General features: G+C 36.0%; 1 protein-coding gene across 49 annotated transcripts in view; it reads left to right on the top strand.

Annotated features, from left to right (window-relative positions):
- LOC125263978 (receptor-type tyrosine-protein phosphatase delta) overlaps positions 1 to 21,499 on the top strand; it is a 600,442-nt gene that overhangs the window by 568,159 nt on the left and 10,784 nt on the right. For all 49 annotated transcript variants that reach the window (XM_048183181.1, XM_048183182.1, XM_048183193.1 and 46 more), the window contains 9 exons: positions 2,991 to 3,114; positions 5,478 to 5,653; positions 7,526 to 7,645; positions 7,726 to 7,880; positions 16,903 to 17,188; positions 18,672 to 18,850; positions 18,940 to 19,066; positions 19,965 to 20,090; positions 20,924 to 21,078. In XM_048183181.1, the coding sequence (XP_048039138.1) occupies positions 2,991 to 3,114; positions 5,478 to 5,653; positions 7,526 to 7,645; positions 7,726 to 7,880; positions 16,903 to 17,188; positions 18,672 to 18,850; positions 18,940 to 19,066; positions 19,965 to 20,090; positions 20,924 to 21,078 (1,448 nt within the window). The remainder of the gene's footprint in view (positions 1 to 2,990; positions 3,115 to 5,477; positions 5,654 to 7,525; positions 7,646 to 7,725; positions 7,881 to 16,902; positions 17,189 to 18,671; positions 18,851 to 18,939; positions 19,067 to 19,964; positions 20,091 to 20,923; positions 21,079 to 21,499) is intronic.

Below are 21,499 nucleotides of genomic sequence, written 5' to 3'. Positions count from 1 at the left end.
GTGCACAAAAGCTCTTTCACTGGCAGACTCATCCCGCGTTCTCCAGGGCTTTCATACCGACACCTGTTTTTAATGCTCAGTACTGAAACCTTCAATCGTGTGACTTCCTGACGAAATGTATAGAGGAGCATCACTGCAGAAAGATTTATATGTGGAGATGTGGAGATGGACTGCAGTGTGTAAACTATTCATTCATTCATTCATTCATTTGGTCCTTTGTTCAATCCTATATTTTTTTTGTCATTTCATTTATTCATTTTTATTTTTTGATAATGAATTAATTTGCTGAAATGGATTATATATTCTTTCTTTCTTTCTTTCTTTCTTTCTTTCTTTCTTTCTTTCTTTCTTTGCATTAATTTATTGTGTTTATTCATTTGTCCATTCATGCATTTGTTAAATTAATTGGACCCACTTTATATTAAGTGGCCTTAATTACTATGTACTTACATTTAAATTAATCATTTGATACAATGCACTTATTGTGTACATACATGTTTCTACATTGTACTTATATTTTAAAACACCTGCATGTAATTACATCTGTAATTAATTTCTGTAATTACATTTATAATTACACTGTTGACCCATCCCTTAACCCTTACCCCTACCCTTAAACCTACCCATACCACCAAAGCTTTCCCTAACCTTACCCGTATCCACCTCAATAGCTGCAAATGTGTTTTGCAATTCAATATGAACCCAATAAGTACATTGTACTTATTTTTTGATGTAAGTACATAGTAGTTAAGGCCACTTAATATAAAGTGGGACCAATTAATTTGTACATTTATTCATTAATCTGTTCATTCATTCATTCATTTGGTCCTTTGTTCATTCCTATATTTTGTTTTTGTCATTTCATTTCATCCATTCATTTTTTCCCGATAATGAATTAATCTGCCTGTAAATGGATTTTCTTTCTTTCTTTCTTTCTTTCTTTCTTTCTTTCTTTCTTTCTTTCTTTCTTTCTTTCTTTCTTTCTTTCTTTCTTTCTGTGCATTAATTTATTAGTGTGTTCATTCATTTGTACATTCCTGCATTTGTTAAATTAATTTTTTACATTGATTCATTAATCTGTTCATTTATTCATTCGGTCCTTTGTTCATTCCTATATATTTTTTGTCATTTCATTTCATAATTTAATTAATTTGCTAGTAAATGGATTTTATATATATATATTTTCTTTCTTTCTTTCTTTCTTTCTTTCTGTACATTAATTTATGTTTTTTATTCATTTGTCCATTCATGCATTTGTTAAATTAATTTGTACATTGATTCATTATTCTGTTAGTTCATTCATTCATTCATTCATTCATTCATTCATTCATTCATCCATTTTCTATTTTTGTCAGTTCATTTTATCCATTAATTTTTCGTTAATTTATTTGCCTATAAATGGATTATAAATGCTTTTTCTTTCTTTCTTTCTTTCTTTCTTTCTTTCTTTCTTTCTTTCTTTCTTTCTTTCTTTCTTTCTGTTCAATATTAATTTGTACATTAATAATGAATTTAATTAATTAATTCATTCATTCATTCTCTTTTTTGTTCATTTCCTCCATTCATTTATTCATCACTTTAATTTATTCACCCATATGTGGATTATATATGCTTTCATACATCTATTTAACTTCTTTAATTTAAATTATTAATTTAACTTGTTAGACATTTGTCATAAATCTTTACATTAATTATTTAGAATTATTTCATTCAAATAGATATATGCATTCATTCGTTTTTGCATTAAAGGTGCAATAGGACAGTTTCATAGAGACTAGCAATAGTGAGCTAGCTTTCAAATCATAACATCCCACCCTCCCTTCAGAGCATCTCCAAAGCCACGCCTCCAAAGCCACTGCTCTCAGCAAAGCGCCACAAGAGATGGCATTAAACTACCTCATATCTCAAAGAACATAACATTACAATAATAATGAATGTTAACAACTTAGAGAGCTTGTACCTAACTGCTGCAGATTCATTTCAGTGTTGATACTGTTGACATGGAAATGCATAATTCCGAGTCTGAGGACGTGAACAGCTCTGGTTAGAACGTCACGGGTTGCCATCTCTTAATTACGGTAGTTATGGTGTAAACGTAGCATAAGCTTGTTGTTTTGGAAGAACCGTAAAAGGTGGCTGTTTGTTTGTGGTGCTCCGTGACTGATGTCTGTCTGTACTACGCATAGCATGAAATGCGCTGATGAAGTAAGTCTGCATGAACAGTGTGCGCAAGGGTATGTAAAAACATACATTTAGGCTGATAGGACATCGTATTATTTAATTCAGACCGAATATAATGATTGGATGAACATTTTATGGACCTATGCCTTCCACAGATGATATATATATATATATATATATATATATATATATATATATATATATATATATATATACACTTACACCGTTTAACATAGTGATTGCTATCAGGATATGAGGAGACTTTCAAGTAGTATATCAAAAAATGTTTCTGTAGAGAATCACCTTTATTCCTTCATTTCTGTATAGAATTGTCCATATGTTAGTCAATTCATGCATTGGTTCATTTGTTTAATCATTCATTCATTTGTTTATTCATTCATTCATTCATTAATGTGTACTGATGTCTTTTGCAATGACAATCTCAGTAATTCATTGGTCGTTTATATACTGTAGGACAGAAGAAGTTTGTTATAAAGCATTTTCCCACGTTTCGCCGCCCAGCACCAGCGTTTATTTTTGTTATATGACGTTCATGTTATATGACGTGTTACAGTCGCCACTCTATTTTTACAGACTCTGAATGCTGATCATAACCGTGTGGGTCAGGATGCGTCTTTCTATTTCAGATAGATATTTTTGGTCGTGAGGCACTCAGAGTATGTTGTGTCCAGCCAACGTTTAGCATATGTGGGGTGCAAATGAAATGCATCAGTGTGACTTTGTTTTGCTCTGATGACTAATTAATGTGTGCTCATTAATTAATCTGTTTTTCTCATTTTTTTCCTTAGTCAATTGATCCTGGTCAGCAGTTTACATGGGAACATTCAAACCTGGAGGTGAATAAACCAAAGAACAGATACGCTAACGTCATCGCCTACGATCACTCCAGGGTCCTGCTCTCCGCCATCGATGGTACGATCTACTCTTCTTATTAGTTTTTGATCATCGTAGCATTTCAGAATTATTCATGCTCTTGTTTTGGTCAAATCAATGAACAAATTCAACAATTAATGCACAAAACTATAAATAACTATAAATGAAAATAATTAACGAAAAAGTTATGACAAATGTCTTACAAATTAACAAATATATTAATGAATAAATGTACAAATTATATGTTTAAACAAACAAAATAAACTAATTTTAATAATAAACTTAATAAACTTAATTCAAGATATATACAGTAACCCAGGTCTTCATATTTTATGCTGTTTTTTTTGTTGTTTTTTTTAAGGATGTTCATATCATTTTATTGGAAACAAGACAAAAATACTGATTAAGAAACTAATTTTGCAGTGTCTACAGCAGCATTACACATTCATATTGAATGTTTTCTCCTCGTAAAAAAATTTAAAAAATCATTCCCAAAATAAAACATCTAATTTCCCTCCAAACTGTGTCAAATAACACATTCAACCAGCGAACAATGAAACAAATAAATGCCCATCCGCCGTGTCCAGCCCTGATAAATGCTCCCGCTTTGTGTTTCACAATGAGAAATGAAATAGTGTGATGAACTGCTGCAGAAAATCCACATCAAACTCAGACCCGCTTCATTCACACACCACAAACACTGATGGAGCTGCAATCTGAGACATACGATGGAGAAATAATGGCTGTGTTCCTAAACCTAGTAAGCTCTCTTGATGTTTACTGCATATGTAGGGAGTTACAGTGTAAAGCAGCATCCTAATGCTAATGGAACATAATTGACTCAGCGTACAGTTGATTCCAATGGAGTGCATGATACTGTTATAAGCTGCAAGAAATCACTTTCTTAATTAGTATTTTTTGTCATTTTCTATTAGTCAGTGTTGTTTTAGTATTTTTATATACTATTATAGTATTTATTAATATTTTAATTTTAATATATAGCATTTGCTTAAATGTTCAGTATGTATTAATATTTTAATTATAATATTTAGTATTTATTTTTATTTTTTCGGTTTTCATTTTAATTTTAGTTATTAATATTATTAGTACACACACACACACACATATATCTGTTCAATACTAATTTTTGATATCTACGTGTCATTTTGGCCTCTTTTGTCTCCAACAATAGGAAGGAAATGCAGGATTAATTGTCTTTCTATCCTGTCAGTCACAGAATGAACGAGAAAATGAAAAACATGGAGTTTTTAATTTATTTAATTCTTAGTGAAATAATTCACATGGAAGAGAGACAGACAGACAGAGAGAGGGAGAGACAGTGAGTGAGAGGAGGCGTAAGGCAGACGAGGGAACGCTGGGATGAGTTTTATCTCTCCGCTGCATGTGTGAGCTGAGCTGGAGCTGCAGCATTGACACGCTGTCAGCCCTTTAACAGCAGAAATCAAGCCTTGCTCTGTTTTCTTCAGATTTCTCACACTTTTTCACTTAGATTCAATTTATTCCACTGTTTTATTTTTTTTCTAATGGAGAATGAAGGTCTGCTCATCAGAAATCACACTGTATATGTGAAATGAAGATTTGGGGCCATTTTGCGGAAACTTCCCATCTGAAGTTTGACAATCTCACTGATCTGTCATTCTAATATGTGCAACATTATCATGAAACTGTTTTGTTTTTAAATGGTTTTCTTTTGATAACTAAATGTATGACAAAAAGTCAACATGTCTCTAAATGAAAGTCAATCTAGAGCATCTTTTTTTTTTTTTTTTTTTTTTTTTTTTTTTTTTACAGGTGAATAGATATGAATTACAACTAATAAATATCACCATACTTACAGTTGATTAATCACAGTACATTAAGACAATTGTTCTGTATTACAAGTTTTCAGAAAATGCTATTCTGAAATTTGCAAACGAGACACTATCTACTTGCATTAATTTGCATGCATTTCCAGAACAGAAATCTGAAAGCCAGGGTCAAAATTATTTGATTGTTTGATTTTGTTAACATATTAGAGTTAAAGTTCGGTGTATGTAAGTGCTGCTGAGGTGAAGAAAAAACTAATAGATTTGAAGATATGTATTTGTAAATGAAAACTACAGATGCAAATATATTAAGTGCTATAAACTAAACACTTAAATGTGTAGTTTGGATTTTTTTTTTTCTTTTCTGTTTTTTCCAATAGTTAGAAAGAAGACATGTTATGGAAGCAAAATAGACCAAAATCTCAAAATCGACCAGTGCATGAAAAAACAATGGTTGTGTTTTAAAGCTAGACTGAAGCAGAATACTTTAGCACCCAAGTAGCCATGTCCTAAAAACACATTGTTTCGTAGTCGTCTTGTTCTCACTGTGTTCTGTATGTTGTGTTGTTTTTGCAGGTATTCCAGGGAGTGATTACATCAATTCAAACTACATTGACGGTTACCGCAAACAGAACGCCTACATCGCCACTCAAGGCGCGCTGCCGGAGACCTTCGGCGATTTTTGGCGTATGATCTGGGAGCAGCGGAGTGCAAATATCATCATGATGACCAAACTGGAGGAAAGATCCAGGGTATGATTTGCTGTGACATCACTACTCATATGATGATTTGATTGGCTTACACCATTGTCTGTTCATGCCCGACGCGATGTGACAAATCAATCAGAAGAGCACATGGGCGGAGTCTTTCTGCAGCGTACTGCTGTCTCACAAGGAAAACTGATGTGTATAAATTAATGACATTTTAACATTATTTAAAGTACATACTCACATACTACAATTTTTGTTTGTCGCTTTTAGACTTTTTTTTTTTTTTTTTTTTGCTTATTGCTTATTTTTTGAACCAACAACAGTAAAACAGTTTAATTAATAATTATTAATTTTTATAAATGGATCTTGTCGTGAATATTGTACAGTGTGGTGACCCATGATTTTTTTTTTTTTTTTTAGAACTATTATAAATGTTTAATAAACTATTTTCTCACATAAAATAAACATAGCTTTAAGTTCTCAATTAACAATTCAAAATGATACAACAAAGCCGTAATTTTGACACGTTAAATTGATATTCAAATAATTGGAGTAAAGAAATATTAATTATTAACTTATATTAATTACCAAAAACATTTAACTGTTGCACATTCTGAGTATATGTTTTTATGGGAAATAAATTAACAAATTAAGTACTTTATAATGATGTTTTATGTTTTTTTTTCTATTTAATACTGATATTTATTTACGATTTATTGGCAAATAAGTGACAATCACACAGACCAGGGTGTTAAACAGTAAGTCTTAAACTTTGGTAGCAGGGTTAGAAAAATTGTAAACATCATATTAATAGAAACTGAACAGCTCAAATAATATTTTGTTTCTCCTCCTGATGTTTTTCTGATGGTAAAGAATCTTTTTTTTTTTACTGACTGTTTGTTCTGGCCCTATTTTGTACCCTATTTGTGAAAAGCACACAGCTATAATTATAATAACAGTATTATTTTTAACAAATTACGTTAATTAATGGCAAAATGAGCTGTTTTCAAACAGAGGTTTAAAAGCTTTTGTCGTTTTTGTCAAACCAATTGCTGGTATAATTAATATTTCAATCCATGTCATCCACAATTTTTGCAGATTTTACCCACATTTAATTTCATCTGTTCCTCATTTGCACCATTGATGTGTGTATGTGTGTGTGTTTTCTCAGATTCCTTCTTATTTCTTCTCTAAGGCAAGACACAGAGCATCATGTCATCTTCAGCTGCCATTATGAGCTGCAGAATTTAAATTCATTCTTTGATTTTTTTATTCTTTGTGATGTGAATTTTCCCTTGCATGAATCCATAGACTGATGCTTCTGCTCTGTCTTGCTGGTCTAATCTTTAAAGATGGACTGGAGGGTCACATAAAGCAGCTCTCCTGCGCTCTTTGCGTGGCTGTAACGTGCAGCCTCTCATGGTTTCGGTCATGTGGTCATCTGGAACGTTTCTATGCATTTTAATAAGCTCAGCATCAAGATATTCACAGCTAAACAATGTCCTAACGAATATGTTATCAGCACAATATAATCATTCAGATCCTGCTCTTGTTTGCATTTAGACGGACCTGAACACGTGAAGCATGTCGATTTTCTTCTTGTAACCGTGTTTTCCGTCTTTTTTATTCTTTTCCTCCTGACAGGGCGGCTGCTATACAGTAATGCAACGCTCTTTTATAGCGACTCACAATGCAACCAACATCTATAATGGTAATAAGGGCCCAGCTTTAATGTGATTGCGACAGAGCGCTTGAGATAGTAATTATAGCGTCTGTCAGGCTCATGGAAACCTGCTCATGTGTTGAGAAATCCGCTTGTCAGCAGGAAATGGGAATCGTGTTGCTCGCTGCAGTTATTCTCTTGCTTTAAATTAACATGATGCAGGTTTGATGGAGATGTGTGTGTGTTTGCAGGTGAAGTGTGACCAGTACTGGCCAAACAGAGGGACGGAGACGTACGGACTCATTCAGGTCACACTGCTAGACACGGTCGAGCTGGCGACATACTGCGTTCGAACGTTTGCACTTTACAAGGTATGTGAGTGTTTCAGGGATCGTTCACCCAAAACTGAAATATTTCATCTGTGCTGTGAGCGTTTTACTCTTGAATTCAGAACGGATCCAGCGAGAAGCGTGAGGTGCGGCAGTTCCAGTTCACGGCGTGGCCGGATCACGGCGTCCCGGAACATCCCACGCCATTCCTGGCCTTCCTGCGCAGGGTCAAATCCTGCAACCCGCCAGACGCTGGACCAATGGTGGTGCATTGCAGGTCTGGAAAGATCTTTTTTAATGGTTTTACATTATTATTATTATTATTATTATTATTATTATTAAGTGTTTTATTTATATTTATATTATTAATAGCACAATGAAAATTATCATGAAACTCCAACAATGAACGTAATATGCATTATATGTTGTTGGTAATATGTAAATATTTTATTGTTCACCGTTCAAAAATTTGGAATCTTTTTTTTTTTTTTTTACAAAAACAATACTTGTTTTTTTTTTTAGCAAGGGCGCCTTAAATTGATCAGAAGTGCCAGTAAAGGCATGTATAATGTATAATAAAAGATTTATATTTCTTTACAACTATATTCTATATTCTTTTCAACTTTCTATTAATTGAGCATATTAAAATCAGCATATTAGAATGGAATAAATTACATTTTAAAATACATTCACATAGAAAACAGACAGTTATTTTAAATTGTAATAATATTTATCTGTTTTTACTGTATTTTTGATCAAATAAATACAGCCTTTATGAGTAGAAGAAGGCTGCATTTTTTTTTTTTTTTTTCTCAAAATCATTGGAATGGTAGTGTTTCCAAATCCAGATTTTTTTTTTTTGGCCACTATTTATCTGCTAAGCTTTGAGTTTTATGTAAAACACTGAACAACTCAAGCAAACATTAGGCATATCTTACAGAAGTTAGCATATGTCTCACAGGTGGTGTAACCCATATTAATGCACTGAAAAAAAAAAAAAAAAAAAAAATAATATATATATATATATATATATATATATATATATATATTTATACAACAATGCTGTCTGGTTCTCGAATCTGATTGGCTGATAGCCGTGCGATATTTTCACCGTTTGTATCACTCCGGTCAAGTGACCGTCATGGCGGACGAGCAAATCCAACGTAATTTTTGCGAATACTACATTTGTTGTACCAGTTTTTTAGGCGTGAATGTAGTTGTTTAGACCTGAAATATGTGACTCGCATTTACTTATAGTGCCTATTATACAATTTGTTTAGACGTTTTCGGAGATGCAAGCTCCAGGGCGTTAGCGGCCGTTCAGTGCTTGTGTAAGCGCCGAGAACAGCTTCATCTCGGCCAGCGCTTCTGGGATTTACTGCTGGCTCTTATAGTGGTTAAACATGAGACATAATTCAATTTTAGTACATAAAACGGGCAATCTTTGGTATTATTAATCTATTATTTGTTCCAGAGCAAGTCGAATTGTGCTATGTTAAATATGATAATAATTAACTTACATCCTTTATATAGCATATAGCATATTGGCTACAACTAGACGGGACATATCAGACGAAGAGCTGCTCTCCGCTCTTCAAATGCATAAAACATTACCCTTTATAGACATGGTGTTTTTTGAGTAAAGAAAACGCTTTCCAATTTTTTTTTTCAAACATCAGATCTTTATTTACCTTTGCATTGCACAGATGAGATGACCAAACTGCGTGCGCACTTTATTCACGAGGAGAGGCGGATTTATGAGGTTTGATTGACAGTTTGAGGATCCAATGGAGTTACGAGGTTTTGGCACAAGCTCTTTAAAATCCTTTTCATTCGTTAAATATTTGTAAAACCCACATACAAGTGTAAAGGGTGACCTATATCATTGTTTTTTTTTGTTGTTGTTTGTTTGTTTGTTTTTTAAATAAAATAAAAACTAAATTAGGAAATATAGAGATACGAGGTGTAGCATTTTATTATTTTATTTTATTTTATTTTATTTTATTTTATTTTATTTTATTTTTTAATTTTATTTTATTTATTTTTTGGCATTTGGTAATTATCCACGGCACACTTGACAACCGTCACGGGCACACTAGTGCTTTACGTTTGACTGAACTATACAATTGTGTTGATTTGTTCAATAAATATTATTTTATATAAATAAGTCCGATGATGGCGGCAAAACTTTACAGGTGAATGAGTCAGTCACAAGAGACTTAAATTGAAAGGAACTTTTGCAAAGGAAGTTGTTTTAGCACTGTATGTTATGGAAAATTCCCTTAGCTGTAAAAGGGATAAATACAAGATTGCTTTCCTCAGCAGACATTCAAACAGACTTTTATAATGGATATACACTGTGTGCAGAATTATTACGCAATTTGCTTTTCTGATCATATTTTTTTTTTTCTAAGCACATTTTACCAATTCCAAACCACATCAATCTTAATAACTACTATTAATATTGTATTTAATCATTTATAAGTGATATATAATTGTTCATGAAGGCTGGAAATGAAAAATGCCTTATATTCAGGTGTGCAGAATTATTAGGCAGGTTTGCTATTACAGGCAAAATGAGCCAAAAAAGAGATTTAACTCAGACTGAAAAGTCAAAAATTAATAAATGCTCATGAGAAGGACGCAATACTAATACAATACTAGAAATTGCAAAGTTAAAGCATGACCAATGGACAGCAAAATGCTCATTGGGTCAGTGAAGTCATACAAAAACTGCTGGAGAAGAAAAGACACGTGTTAACTGCAAAAGAATTAAGAATTAAGGTGAAGAATTAAGTGTGAAAGCATCAGGAACTCTTTAGTCTCCAGCGCCACCATTTCCCAGTACTGAAACCTACCTGGAGTCGCCAGAAGTGCAAGTTGTTAGGATCTCAGAGACTTAGGTTAGCTAAAGAATCCTAAAAAATGACCCGCACTTAATAAGAATCACAAGCTGAAGTGTTATAAAATACATGAAGACTGGGTTTTTATAGGCCTTATAGACAGACAGCTTGAGAGTGACTCCTGAAGGACCAACACCACATCCTCTTGTACCACTGTTTGAAGAATTCATCTTCCAGAATCTGGCAGTAAGTTTTGGAAGATCATTTTTAGTCCATATCTGCAAGACGGACATTTCGGGATAAGAGATGGACTAAAAGTGAACTCCCACACCTTACTGCCAGATTCTGGAAGATAATTATGCACACCTGAATATGAGGCATTTTTAATTTCCAGCCTTCATGAACAATTATATATCACTTATAAATTATTGAATACAATATTAACAGTAGTTATTAAGATTAATGTGGTTTAGAATTGGTAAAATGTGCTTGGAAAAAAATATGATCAGAAAATCAACTTGCCTAATAATTCCGCACACATTGTAATATTATGGACATCGACTTGAAGAATGAATGTTATGCAATATATCAGACAGGTAATATGCCTACTCACTCAGGCGATCTCTCTCTCTCTCTCTCAATACTGTACAAAATTCAATGAGTTTTCAATGAAGCGGCTCAGCGTTCCTTCGTTACTAGTTCTAAAGTGATGTTTTCGAATTAGTAACGGAGGCTTGGTCAAACTGTCAACTTGAGATTTGAATCCGTGGCGGAAGGAAGTAGTGCTGCACAAAAGAGGTTTTTAAAGACACTCCGTTGTTGTTCTTATTTATTTACACACTTGTGCCGTCGAACTGTTGTATAAATGCAATATCACACTCGTAGCCGTGCGATATGGCTGTGATTACCTACGGCACTTGTGGCCTGTGGCCTCGAATCACAGCCGTGCTGATATACAGTCATATCGCACGGCTACGAGTGTGATATTGGTCATATGTGTGTATATATATATATATATATATATATATATATATATATATATATATATATATATATTAGGGATGTCAAATGATTAATCGTTATTAATCGCATACAAAATAAAAGTTTGAGTTTCCCTAATATATGTGGGTGAACTTTGTGTAATTATTATGTATATATAAATACAAAGACATCCATGTATATATTTGAGAAATATTTACAAGTATATGTATTTATTTATATTTGTATATAATTTATATTATATATAACATAAATAACATATTTCTCTTCTATACATTAATTTGTGTATTTATACATATTAATAACACACAGTACTCACACATATATTATGCAAACTCAAACTTTTATTTTGTATGCGATTAATCGCATATATATATATATATATATATATATATATATATATATATATATATATATATATATATATATATATATATATATGGTTTAGTCCCATTCTTGGTCTCAAGTTTTAAACACACACTTCGCCTGTGTGTCTCTGTACAAAGAAACATGATTTTAGTGCATGGCACAACATGAGGCACTCTTGCATTTATGGAAAACCCAGATATGAAACCATCTGTTAAATTCCCCTCTAAGCGAAAGCAGCACAAATACATCAGGCAGCGAGAGGCATGCAAAAAAAAGCAAGCCACGAGCTTCCATCGGAAAACTGCCAGATAGAAAACAAGGATTAGTAAACCCTTAAAAATAACACATACGGCAGTTAATTAGAGCTCCCAGCGGAGCGCTTGAAATTGAAAAAATCCTTATTTCCCCTCTTTTCTCTGGCTGGCTTGCGTGCTGAATACAGGAATTAATATCATTCATTGGGATGGAGACTTTGAATTCCTTTCGGCTCAGATCAGATAACAGCTCGACAGCGAGACGTTAATCCTTTCTAAAACACCGTCCCCCTCCGCGAGCTCTCGCCTGACCATTAAAAAACCTCATTCTTTCATTTCGTGGCTAGTGTCAGAAAGTTGACGCATCCTTCGGGAAGAGCAGAGAAAGTTTTAAGCTTTGCATGTGACACGCTAACGTGTGGGCAGGAGATTATATGTGCTGTTTGTCAGGCAAAACAAAAGCTCTTGTGGGTAATTAACCGCACTGGAGGCATTTATCGCTGTTAAACGATTTGCCCGGCACAGAATGAAAATTCAGATTGCATACGCTTACAATGCTTTCGTGAAATCTTGCGAATCGATGCTGATAGCCATGCGTGTCCTCTCGCTGTGAGCAGTGTTAGCTGTAAAGCGGGCGTTTACCGCCGTGACCTGTAACCCACGGGTCACCACAGACACGCAGCCAGTCAGCCGTTATTGCAACAAAAGAGAAAGTCCATTCAGTCGCATGATTGAATGTCACAGAGGTCACTGACCAAGAGACGGACGGAGGGTTTGTGAGGGGTAAATCAGACACAGCGCTGATTTCTAAAGTATGTTTGCGTGAATCTCATGAAACCTGTCAAGAACACGCCCTCATCAAATTTCACCACGGAAAATGAAGCCTTGCCAAAATCAGTGGATATTTCAGGGCAGTTTTATTTTAAGTCAGTTTCTTTAGTTTATTTAACCGATTTCTATTATGCTACTATGCCTTTAACTTTCTTTAGTGTGTAATGTTGCTGTTTGAGCAGGAAAAAGATCTGAAATGTTAAAAGCACAAAGGGGGGTGACACTGTTTCTGAACTCCCTGAATCGCCTCGAATGTTGTCTTTAGTTTTCTTCCGGGAACGAACACTTCACAATATTCCTCATTTAAGTAATTCCCACCCAAGGCATATGCAAAATAAAGAGACAAGGCCTGGTTTAGTTGCATTAGTCATGGTGATCGACTGATTGATTTTTTTGATGGCTGATGCTGATATCTTAGAGAGCACAGTGGGTGATGGTTGATATATGTATATAAATATAGGTAGGCTATAAATATTTTGAAAATGAATAAAAAATAAATCTGTAAAATAATCAGACTTAGAATTTATATGGCAACTGCTTGATTCTGTAATCCCATTACAGTATTTTTCACAAAAAGTAAACACTGTGGTGCGTACTGGGAATCATAATTTTTCAATTAAAGACAAGGTAATACTAATTTTACATACAGCACAAATTGAAAATGACATGAATATGACAGTGGGCAACTGAATATAGCGCAGCATAGTTTGAAATCAAAGGTTTAAAGTTTGTCAATCGTGTGTGACCAGTAACAGCTGATCTCTCCTCCTATCCATACGGACTGACTGAATGCTGATGGTAAATGAGAAAGTAATATAGTGTTTGCTTTTTTTATTACTAATAATATAAAAGCAAACACTGTAATATTTTTTTTTATTATTATTCCATTTACTTTCTTTGTTTAACAGTTCTATGTAATAACAAATTAGGAAGATCTGTTAAATAGATACTGTAAACTGGGAGTGCTGTGTGCTCAAGCACTGACTTTCTCAGCGTTGTCAAAATAAAAGTTCTGACACACCGGCCAAACAAACTTACCAAATATCGTCCAATATATTGGCCTTGGCGAAATATCGGTTGACCTGTAGTTAGTAGTCTGTTGAAACTCATGGTTATGGTAAGGGGTGTAATATTTCAAAAACATTTTTCAAAAACAAACATGACAGAAGCCATGTGCTCTCTCTCACTCACACACACACAAGACAAGACTGACAGAAGAGCACATGGCAGACAAACAAAAACGCACTTCCGCCATGTGCCCAAATAGAAAACAAGACACAAGACAGACAGAAGTCCACAGAGCATTGATGTCAGGACCCCGACACTGAAACTGAACAAAGACTAGAGTGTCAGGATCCACACACCTTACAACCCCAAAGCCGTACACTCACACAAACACGACAAGACCCTGACACCTTGCTACAACGTTTTTGAACATTTTTGCCTTTTTTGACAACCTTAAAACCTACTATTTACTGAGAGGAAACTTGTGAAATCTCCTAGTGTGACAACTAGCACCTTGTATCAGATTTTTTTTTTTTTTCTTCTTGGTATTTTACTGAATGATATATTTTACTCACAATTTCTGCCCATTAAAATATTTTACAGCTTGACATAACTAGAAAAACGTACTGTATATTCATAAAAATGCTCATGAAGTTTTCGATTTTATTAGAAATCACACTTTCCTAAGACTCCTGGTTCTTAAAAGAAAATGAAATCTCATGTTTGCAAATCTCATTTGCTTATTTTAATGCTTGTTTTGTCTTCTTAGTTTTTGTCTGAAATTAAAGCTTGTCAGTGAGTGATTTGTACAGCAGCTCAATGATTCATACAACCAGTGCTCAGCTCATGAAGCATACAAGAGAAGCATAAAAATAATCTTTGGTAAAACAATCCGTTTTAATTAGATTTGAACTATATTGATACTTTTTTTTTTTAGTACTGATTGCATATTAAGTATATTTATGTAGTATATTTATGCTTGTCCATCTTCTTCCCTGTTGTTTCCCCCACATCCAAAGACAGTTGTCTATTGGAGACACTAAATTGTCTGTAAGGATAAGTGGATGGGTTTAGGCTTGTTGCAGTGCATTCTGGGTTTGCCTTATCTGCTAATGATACATGTGATGCTGCTTTGGAATTTAGCCAAAAAAGAGCTGAAATAATAAGAAATAAGAATACTGAATCAGACTTTGTGAATGGTCTTCTCGTCAGGAGCTCCTCAAAATGGCTTTTGGAAACTGTGTGTATGTATTAATGAAAGTTCCCTGTGTGTTATTCTTGCTAAAATGTGCTCACATCTTCATGCAGGAAGAGCACTAATATGAGCGTATGTAGTCTTTAATGAAGGGCTCTGATCTCAGGTGTCGGTGGTTGACGTCAACTGCGGCGCTTCAGGAAGTTAGCAAAGCTTTGGCCTCTTCAAAGTGATGGAAAGAGGAAAGTAGATGGAGGCTTTTAGAGTCTGTAGATGGAGGTTAGAGAGGGTGAGAGGCTAAATGGAGGGCTTGTTTTCCTCTGATAGCGAGCACAGGTGTACGGCAATCAAACCGAGTCAAGAACGGCTTCATCCACTCAGCAGAATCTCTGCCATTAAATACTGTTTGACTGCGACAAATGTTTTGCATTTATGACAGAAATATAGTGCAGCTTTGGCATGTCACTCACTGACTATGCTTACATGTGCACCAATAATGTGATTATTTCCAATAATCAGAGTAAGACATAATCGCAGTAAGATGTTGGCATGACATGAGCAAACCTCTTCACTCCATGCAATTTTCATTACTCTGATGATTCACTAAGAATTGTGGTTATTTTTACTGCATAATGTGTATTACTGGCCACTGTTTTCATCTACTTGTCAAATGCAGAACACATTTCTATTGGATTTTTTTTTTTTTTGCTGAAGCATTCTAAAAAGTCAACAATGTTTTCGACCATCAATATTTGCATTAAATTCATGTTGTGAATTGCTGTCAACTTGAACTCAGTTTCTTCAGCACAGTCATACATGTGCCCCACAAGCACGTGCACTTTTGTCAAAGTGAAATAGATGCAATTAAAGTGTTTACATGCCTGTTTATTGAGATTAAATTCTGCATACGCCACATGTTTCACTATAATTATATTGCCTAAATTTCATTATAATTTCATTATGAGGGTGCATGTAGATGTAGATGTAGTGCATGTAAGATGTCATACCACTTTTCCACCAGAATGTTTTGAGTTCTGGAGCCTGAGCCTGTTCTTAGCCATGCAAACTGGAGCCGTGTGTATCCACAGACTTGAGGAATGAACGGTGACATAATGCTGCTACATGTTGTTTACCTGACTATAACCAGTCTAAAACCAAACAGTGCACGTTCGGTGTATGTTCAGGCAGTGCGGCACTTCTGTTTTGCTGTTCACAGTTCCGGGAGTGATTCTAGTGTACCGGTGTTGTGCCGAATTTCGACTCCCTGCCAAATTTTTACCCCCTCGTTGAAGTTGCTACCTGATTGCCTAATCTCCCCCACTCCTAATCCTAAACCTACCAATACTAGAGGGTAGTAATTTGGCTGGGGTCAAAATACCGGCACAACACCGGTAGCTCGCATACACTCCTGGTACTCTCATATGTCCTTTTTGGGGATATATTAAAACTGAAACCGTTGATTCGCTCAATCTCACACCGGGTCTCTCTCGCGCTCACATTTTTATATATTTAGATATAGAGAGCAATGTAGTGCAATGTTATTACATTGCTTATGAGACCGCCATAGACAGCAACAGCATTTCTCCGCCCCCCAGCTCCCCTGGCTCCGTTCGAGACCAGCAATTTTTTTTAGGGCCAGAGTTGAACTGGTCTATCTGGCCAGTTCAGGTTTGAGAACAGACACAGGCCAGGAACCCACACCGGAACGATGCCAGTGGAAAAGGGGTATCAAAGTACCTTAACACAAACTACACAAAACACAAAACCTCTGTCCTCTTGTTTATCATCCATATCGACTGACAGTGCCGGTGTGGGCCGGACTGGCTGCTTCATCGTCATCGACGCCATGCTGGAGCGAATTAAACATGAGAAGACGGTGGACATCTATGGTCACGTGACGCTCATGCGTGCACAGAGGAACTACATGGTCCAGACGGAAGACCAGTATGTCTTCATTCACGACGCGCTCCAGGAGGCCGTCACTTGCGGGACCACCGAGGTTCCCGCCCGGAACTTGTACGCTTACATCCAGAAGCTAACGCAGATCGAGTCCGGAGAGAATGTTACCGGAATGGAGCTGGAGTTTAAGGTAAGATAAATGTTAACGAGAGTTGGGATTGTTAACCAATGTTTGCCACCATAATGACAAAAATGTAAAATTCAAAAACCTGTCTATTTTTCTGTCAGTCCATCCATCCATCCATCCATCCATCCATCCATCCATCATTTGTTCTTTCGTTCTATAGTCCTATCTATCGTTCTATCTATGTATCGTTCCATGTCAGTCATTCTATCCATTACTCTGTCTGTCTGTCTATACACATCTGTCTGTCTATCATTTTATCTGTCTGTCTGTCTTTTTAATTATTCATAGAAGCAAACTGTGAATCGATTCACAAAAAAGGGTTGCCCTTCTCATAAGTACTAGCAAAGAAAGGTTATTAAAATGGTGCAATATCTTGTTAGGCTTATCTGTCTAGTGTCCCATCCACTAACTCATCTGATTACTCTAGATCAAACTCGCATCTGAACGGAAGGGGCCTCAAAATGGTCCGTTCATGTCACATATTTACAGACATCCGACCACAAGCTCTGGCCCCTCCTTTCTGAAATGACTGCAGCAGAACCGCCAGCTTTGCCACAGGAAGCTGCTTGTCTCTCTTCTGTTATTCAACCCCCGCCACATTTTACACGGCCTGCAGTTTGTCAAACAGAAATCTATTTACCCAGAGTAAGAAGGTGATCAAATGTCAGGCCACATCATGATCGCTGAGCGAGCAAAGCCCCGGCCCTGAAGTTGACCCCGCTGGTGAGGCTTGGCTGATGGTGTCTGGACCGTCTCAGGCCACCACACGCTGGCTTTCCAGCTCTCTCTCCACCAGCCGCAGAGACAGTATGGGGCCTGTGGTTTCTCCTTCAGGAGCCCAGAGATCCCTGTGCCGTTCTCACACTAGCACCAACGTTTTTTTCAGCATGAGCCACATTTGCTTTCACTTTCTTGTTTTCATGACCAAGTTCAAAACAGTTAAAGACATTAAACCTCTTCTGAAACACAGAACACAGTGTTTGTGCACTGGTTTAACGTCATCATACTGAATATTTGTCTGTCAGTCTGTCTGTTTGTCTGTCAATCCATCCATCCTTCCATCCATCCATTTGTTCTTCTGTCTGTCAATCTAATAAGCCCTAGCAAATTGTGTCTGTTTAGTACAGGGGTCCTCAACTCTGGACCTCGAGATCCACTTTCCTGCAGAGTTTAGCTCCAACCTGGATTAAACACACCTACCTGCAACTTTGTAGTATACCTGAAGACCTTGATTAGCTTGTTCAAGTGTGTTTGATTAGGGTTGGAGCTAAACTCTGCAGGAAAGTGGATCTTGAGGTCCGGAGTTGAAGACCCCTGGTCTGCATCTCAAATTCTTTAAACTACCCAAATATCCACAAGGCCTTAATAAACTCCAAACATCTTTAGAATCATATCTGTTGTCAAGCCAAAATCAGTGTGTATCTAGACAAACTAGTTGATGGTTGGTAGTTTTTATTTTAATGCTGTTTACGTTTGTTTCTTGCAGCGGTTAGCTAACACAAAAGCTCACACCTCACGGTTCATCAGTGCCAACCTGCCCTGCAACAAATTCAAAAACCGACTGGTTAACATCATGCCCTACGAGTCCACACGTGTCTGTCTGCAGCCAATCAGAGGAGTTGAGGGCTCTGATTACATCAATGCCAGCTTTATTGATGGGTACAGGTGAGCAGAAAAGCCTAGATCTGTCTGTCTGTCTGTGTATGCATGTTAATGTAATGGTAAATGTGTTTCTTTTCTCACCGCATCATCAGGCAACAGAAGGCTTACATCGCAACGCAGGGTCCTTTAGCCGAAACTACAGAAGATTTCTGGAGGATGCTTTGGGAACACAACTCCACCATCGTAGTGATGCTGACCAAACTCAGAGAAATGGGCAGAGTGAGTGTTTGACAGCTGTTTGTCTAAACATCTAAATCTGTTGATCATCAAAATCTGACTAAATGTCCTTGCAATTGGACTTAAGGTTTGTGCTTGCTAGTGGACAGTTTGCAAATGGGGGAAGAAAAATTACCTTAAAATATATTATCTGTATTTTATACATATATTCTCTTTATAACAAAAAACATTCTCTGTATAAAAATGTTTCTTACACGAGTTTTTGTGAAGTAAACTGAAACACAATTTGGTGTAGAAACAATTTTCACTCCGAAATTGCTTGTGAATTTAACAAATAAGTACAATGAGATGGCAAGTAACATATTTTGAAATAGAAAGACTGAAATAGTATTTTTATTGTAAAACCTTCAAATTTCATTTACAACTTTAAAAAAAATTGTAAATTTAAATATTTGAGTACATTTTCTGGAAACAAAAAGCAAAAATGGAGATGACAAAAAAAAAAACTTTGACGTGTATGTTTTCTATCTCAGTAACTCTAAATACTAGAAGTAAATTTACTCCTTTTTAAGGACTTTTACATATTATCTGGAAAACAAGATAAAAATACTTCAGAAAATGTGTACATCGGCAACTCTACAGACTACAGTCAAAAATCAATATGGTCACATGATTTCAACTTCAAATTTGTTTCAACATCAAAATACCACAAGAGTGATTCGAAAGTCTACTGAGCTGTCTGCCAAGAAAAATCTCTAAATTCCATCTGTTTAGATATGACGTAATCCTTGTGATTGTGACACCATTGCGAAAACAGCAGATTTCTGGTCATTTTCTTCATTTTTCCCTTAAACCCAATGTCAATGATAGCTCCTGCCAGTGCTGTTATTTGTACCAATGCTTTAGGCTTGAAGACTGTTGTATTCTGTCTGTCCATCAGGAAAAGTGCCATCAATACTGGCCAGCAGAGCGTTCAGCCAGGTATCAGTACTTTGTTGTGGATCCAATGGCTGAATACAACATGCCCCAGTATATCCTGAGAGAGTTCAAAGTGACGGACGCCAGGGTAAGACCCCAGACCCTTGGACTCTACTGTTGTTTGTGTGTGTTATATTGCATGTTCAGCCTGAGAGTATCTGTCTTCAGGAGTCTTAATTCCCTCACAGCGTTTATTCTGATAAACACCCTCACTTGCACCTTCATGCCATTTTATATCTGTCTCTGTCTTTTGCGTCACTTATCTGGGATATACAAAATCACTAAAGAAAGGCGAACTCTCCAAGCTTCTCATCAGGAGCTTTTCAGCCGCCCACATCAGAGGAATTAGTGTCTGGGATCACTCATTCGCATGCTCAGGTGAAGCGGCACGCGTCTGAGCTGTGGGTGGCTAAAGCCTCATATCCCTCTAACAGAAAAACACTGAAAACTGGTGATACTATGTTTCTGAAACATATCATGGTAATACCATGGTGTTCTTGGTGTATCACCATATATACACGTGATGCTTTTCCTTTACTATCTGCTCCAACTCATGCTCTACTGTTCAAAAGATTGGGGTCTGTAAATAAATCTTTACTGTCACTTTTAATCAATTTAATGTGTCCATACTGAATAAATGCATCAATTTAATAAAAAAAATAATTAAAATCTTACTGACCCCAAATTTTGAATCGTTGTTTTCAGTATATTTCATATATATATATATATATATATATATATATATATATATATATATATATATATATATATTGTTGTTTCTTGGGCTTTTCAGCTCTCATTCAGCATGGGTCATGTTCTCGTCAGTGTTTGACAAGCGCAGCATCTGCCGACCATTGGTGTAACGTGTCAGGGAGCCGCTGCAGCTCCTTTATGTTGGTTTGTGTCTCTCTCTGCTTTCAGGACGGACAGTCACGGACTGTCAGGCAGTTCCAGTTCACAGACTGGCCAGAACAAGGCGTGCCAAAGTCAGGGGAAGGCTTCATCGACTTCATCGGCCAAGTGCATAAAACGAAAGAGCAGTTTGGTCAGGATGGACCCATATCGGTCCACTGTAGGTAAGAAAGACACAATATATATATAAACAAACCCCTTCTGTAAAATGTTCAGAATACACAGTAGATATATAACTATATAAAACTGTAAAGTTTTAAACAAAACTGTAAAAATGGACTGCAGGAACTCACACCAGTTCTATTGGCCAACGGAGTTCAGATTACAAAGTGTAGCAAGTCATCAAGACCAAAAAAAGGGCATATACATCATGGAATCCCCCAATTCAATTTGTCTGAAGAAGCCATGCAGGCATGCATGAAGTATGGCAAAGAAGACACAGCATCTTGTTCCCTTCTCAGGGAACCGGGTTACACACATTACCCCAAATGTTCATGGCATTGTAACCCTTATGCTATAAACTGGGAGGTCATTCCAGACCATATTATATAAGCTGGGTGGTGATTCCAGACCATACTCCAGGTC

Source organism: Megalobrama amblycephala, linkage group LG3, assembly GCF_018812025.1.
Source record: "Megalobrama amblycephala isolate DHTTF-2021 linkage group LG3, ASM1881202v1, whole genome shotgun sequence".
Classification (NCBI taxonomy): Eukaryota; Metazoa; Chordata; class Actinopteri; order Cypriniformes; family Xenocyprididae; genus Megalobrama; species Megalobrama amblycephala.
This window is presented reverse-complemented; position numbering and strand designations above follow the sequence as displayed.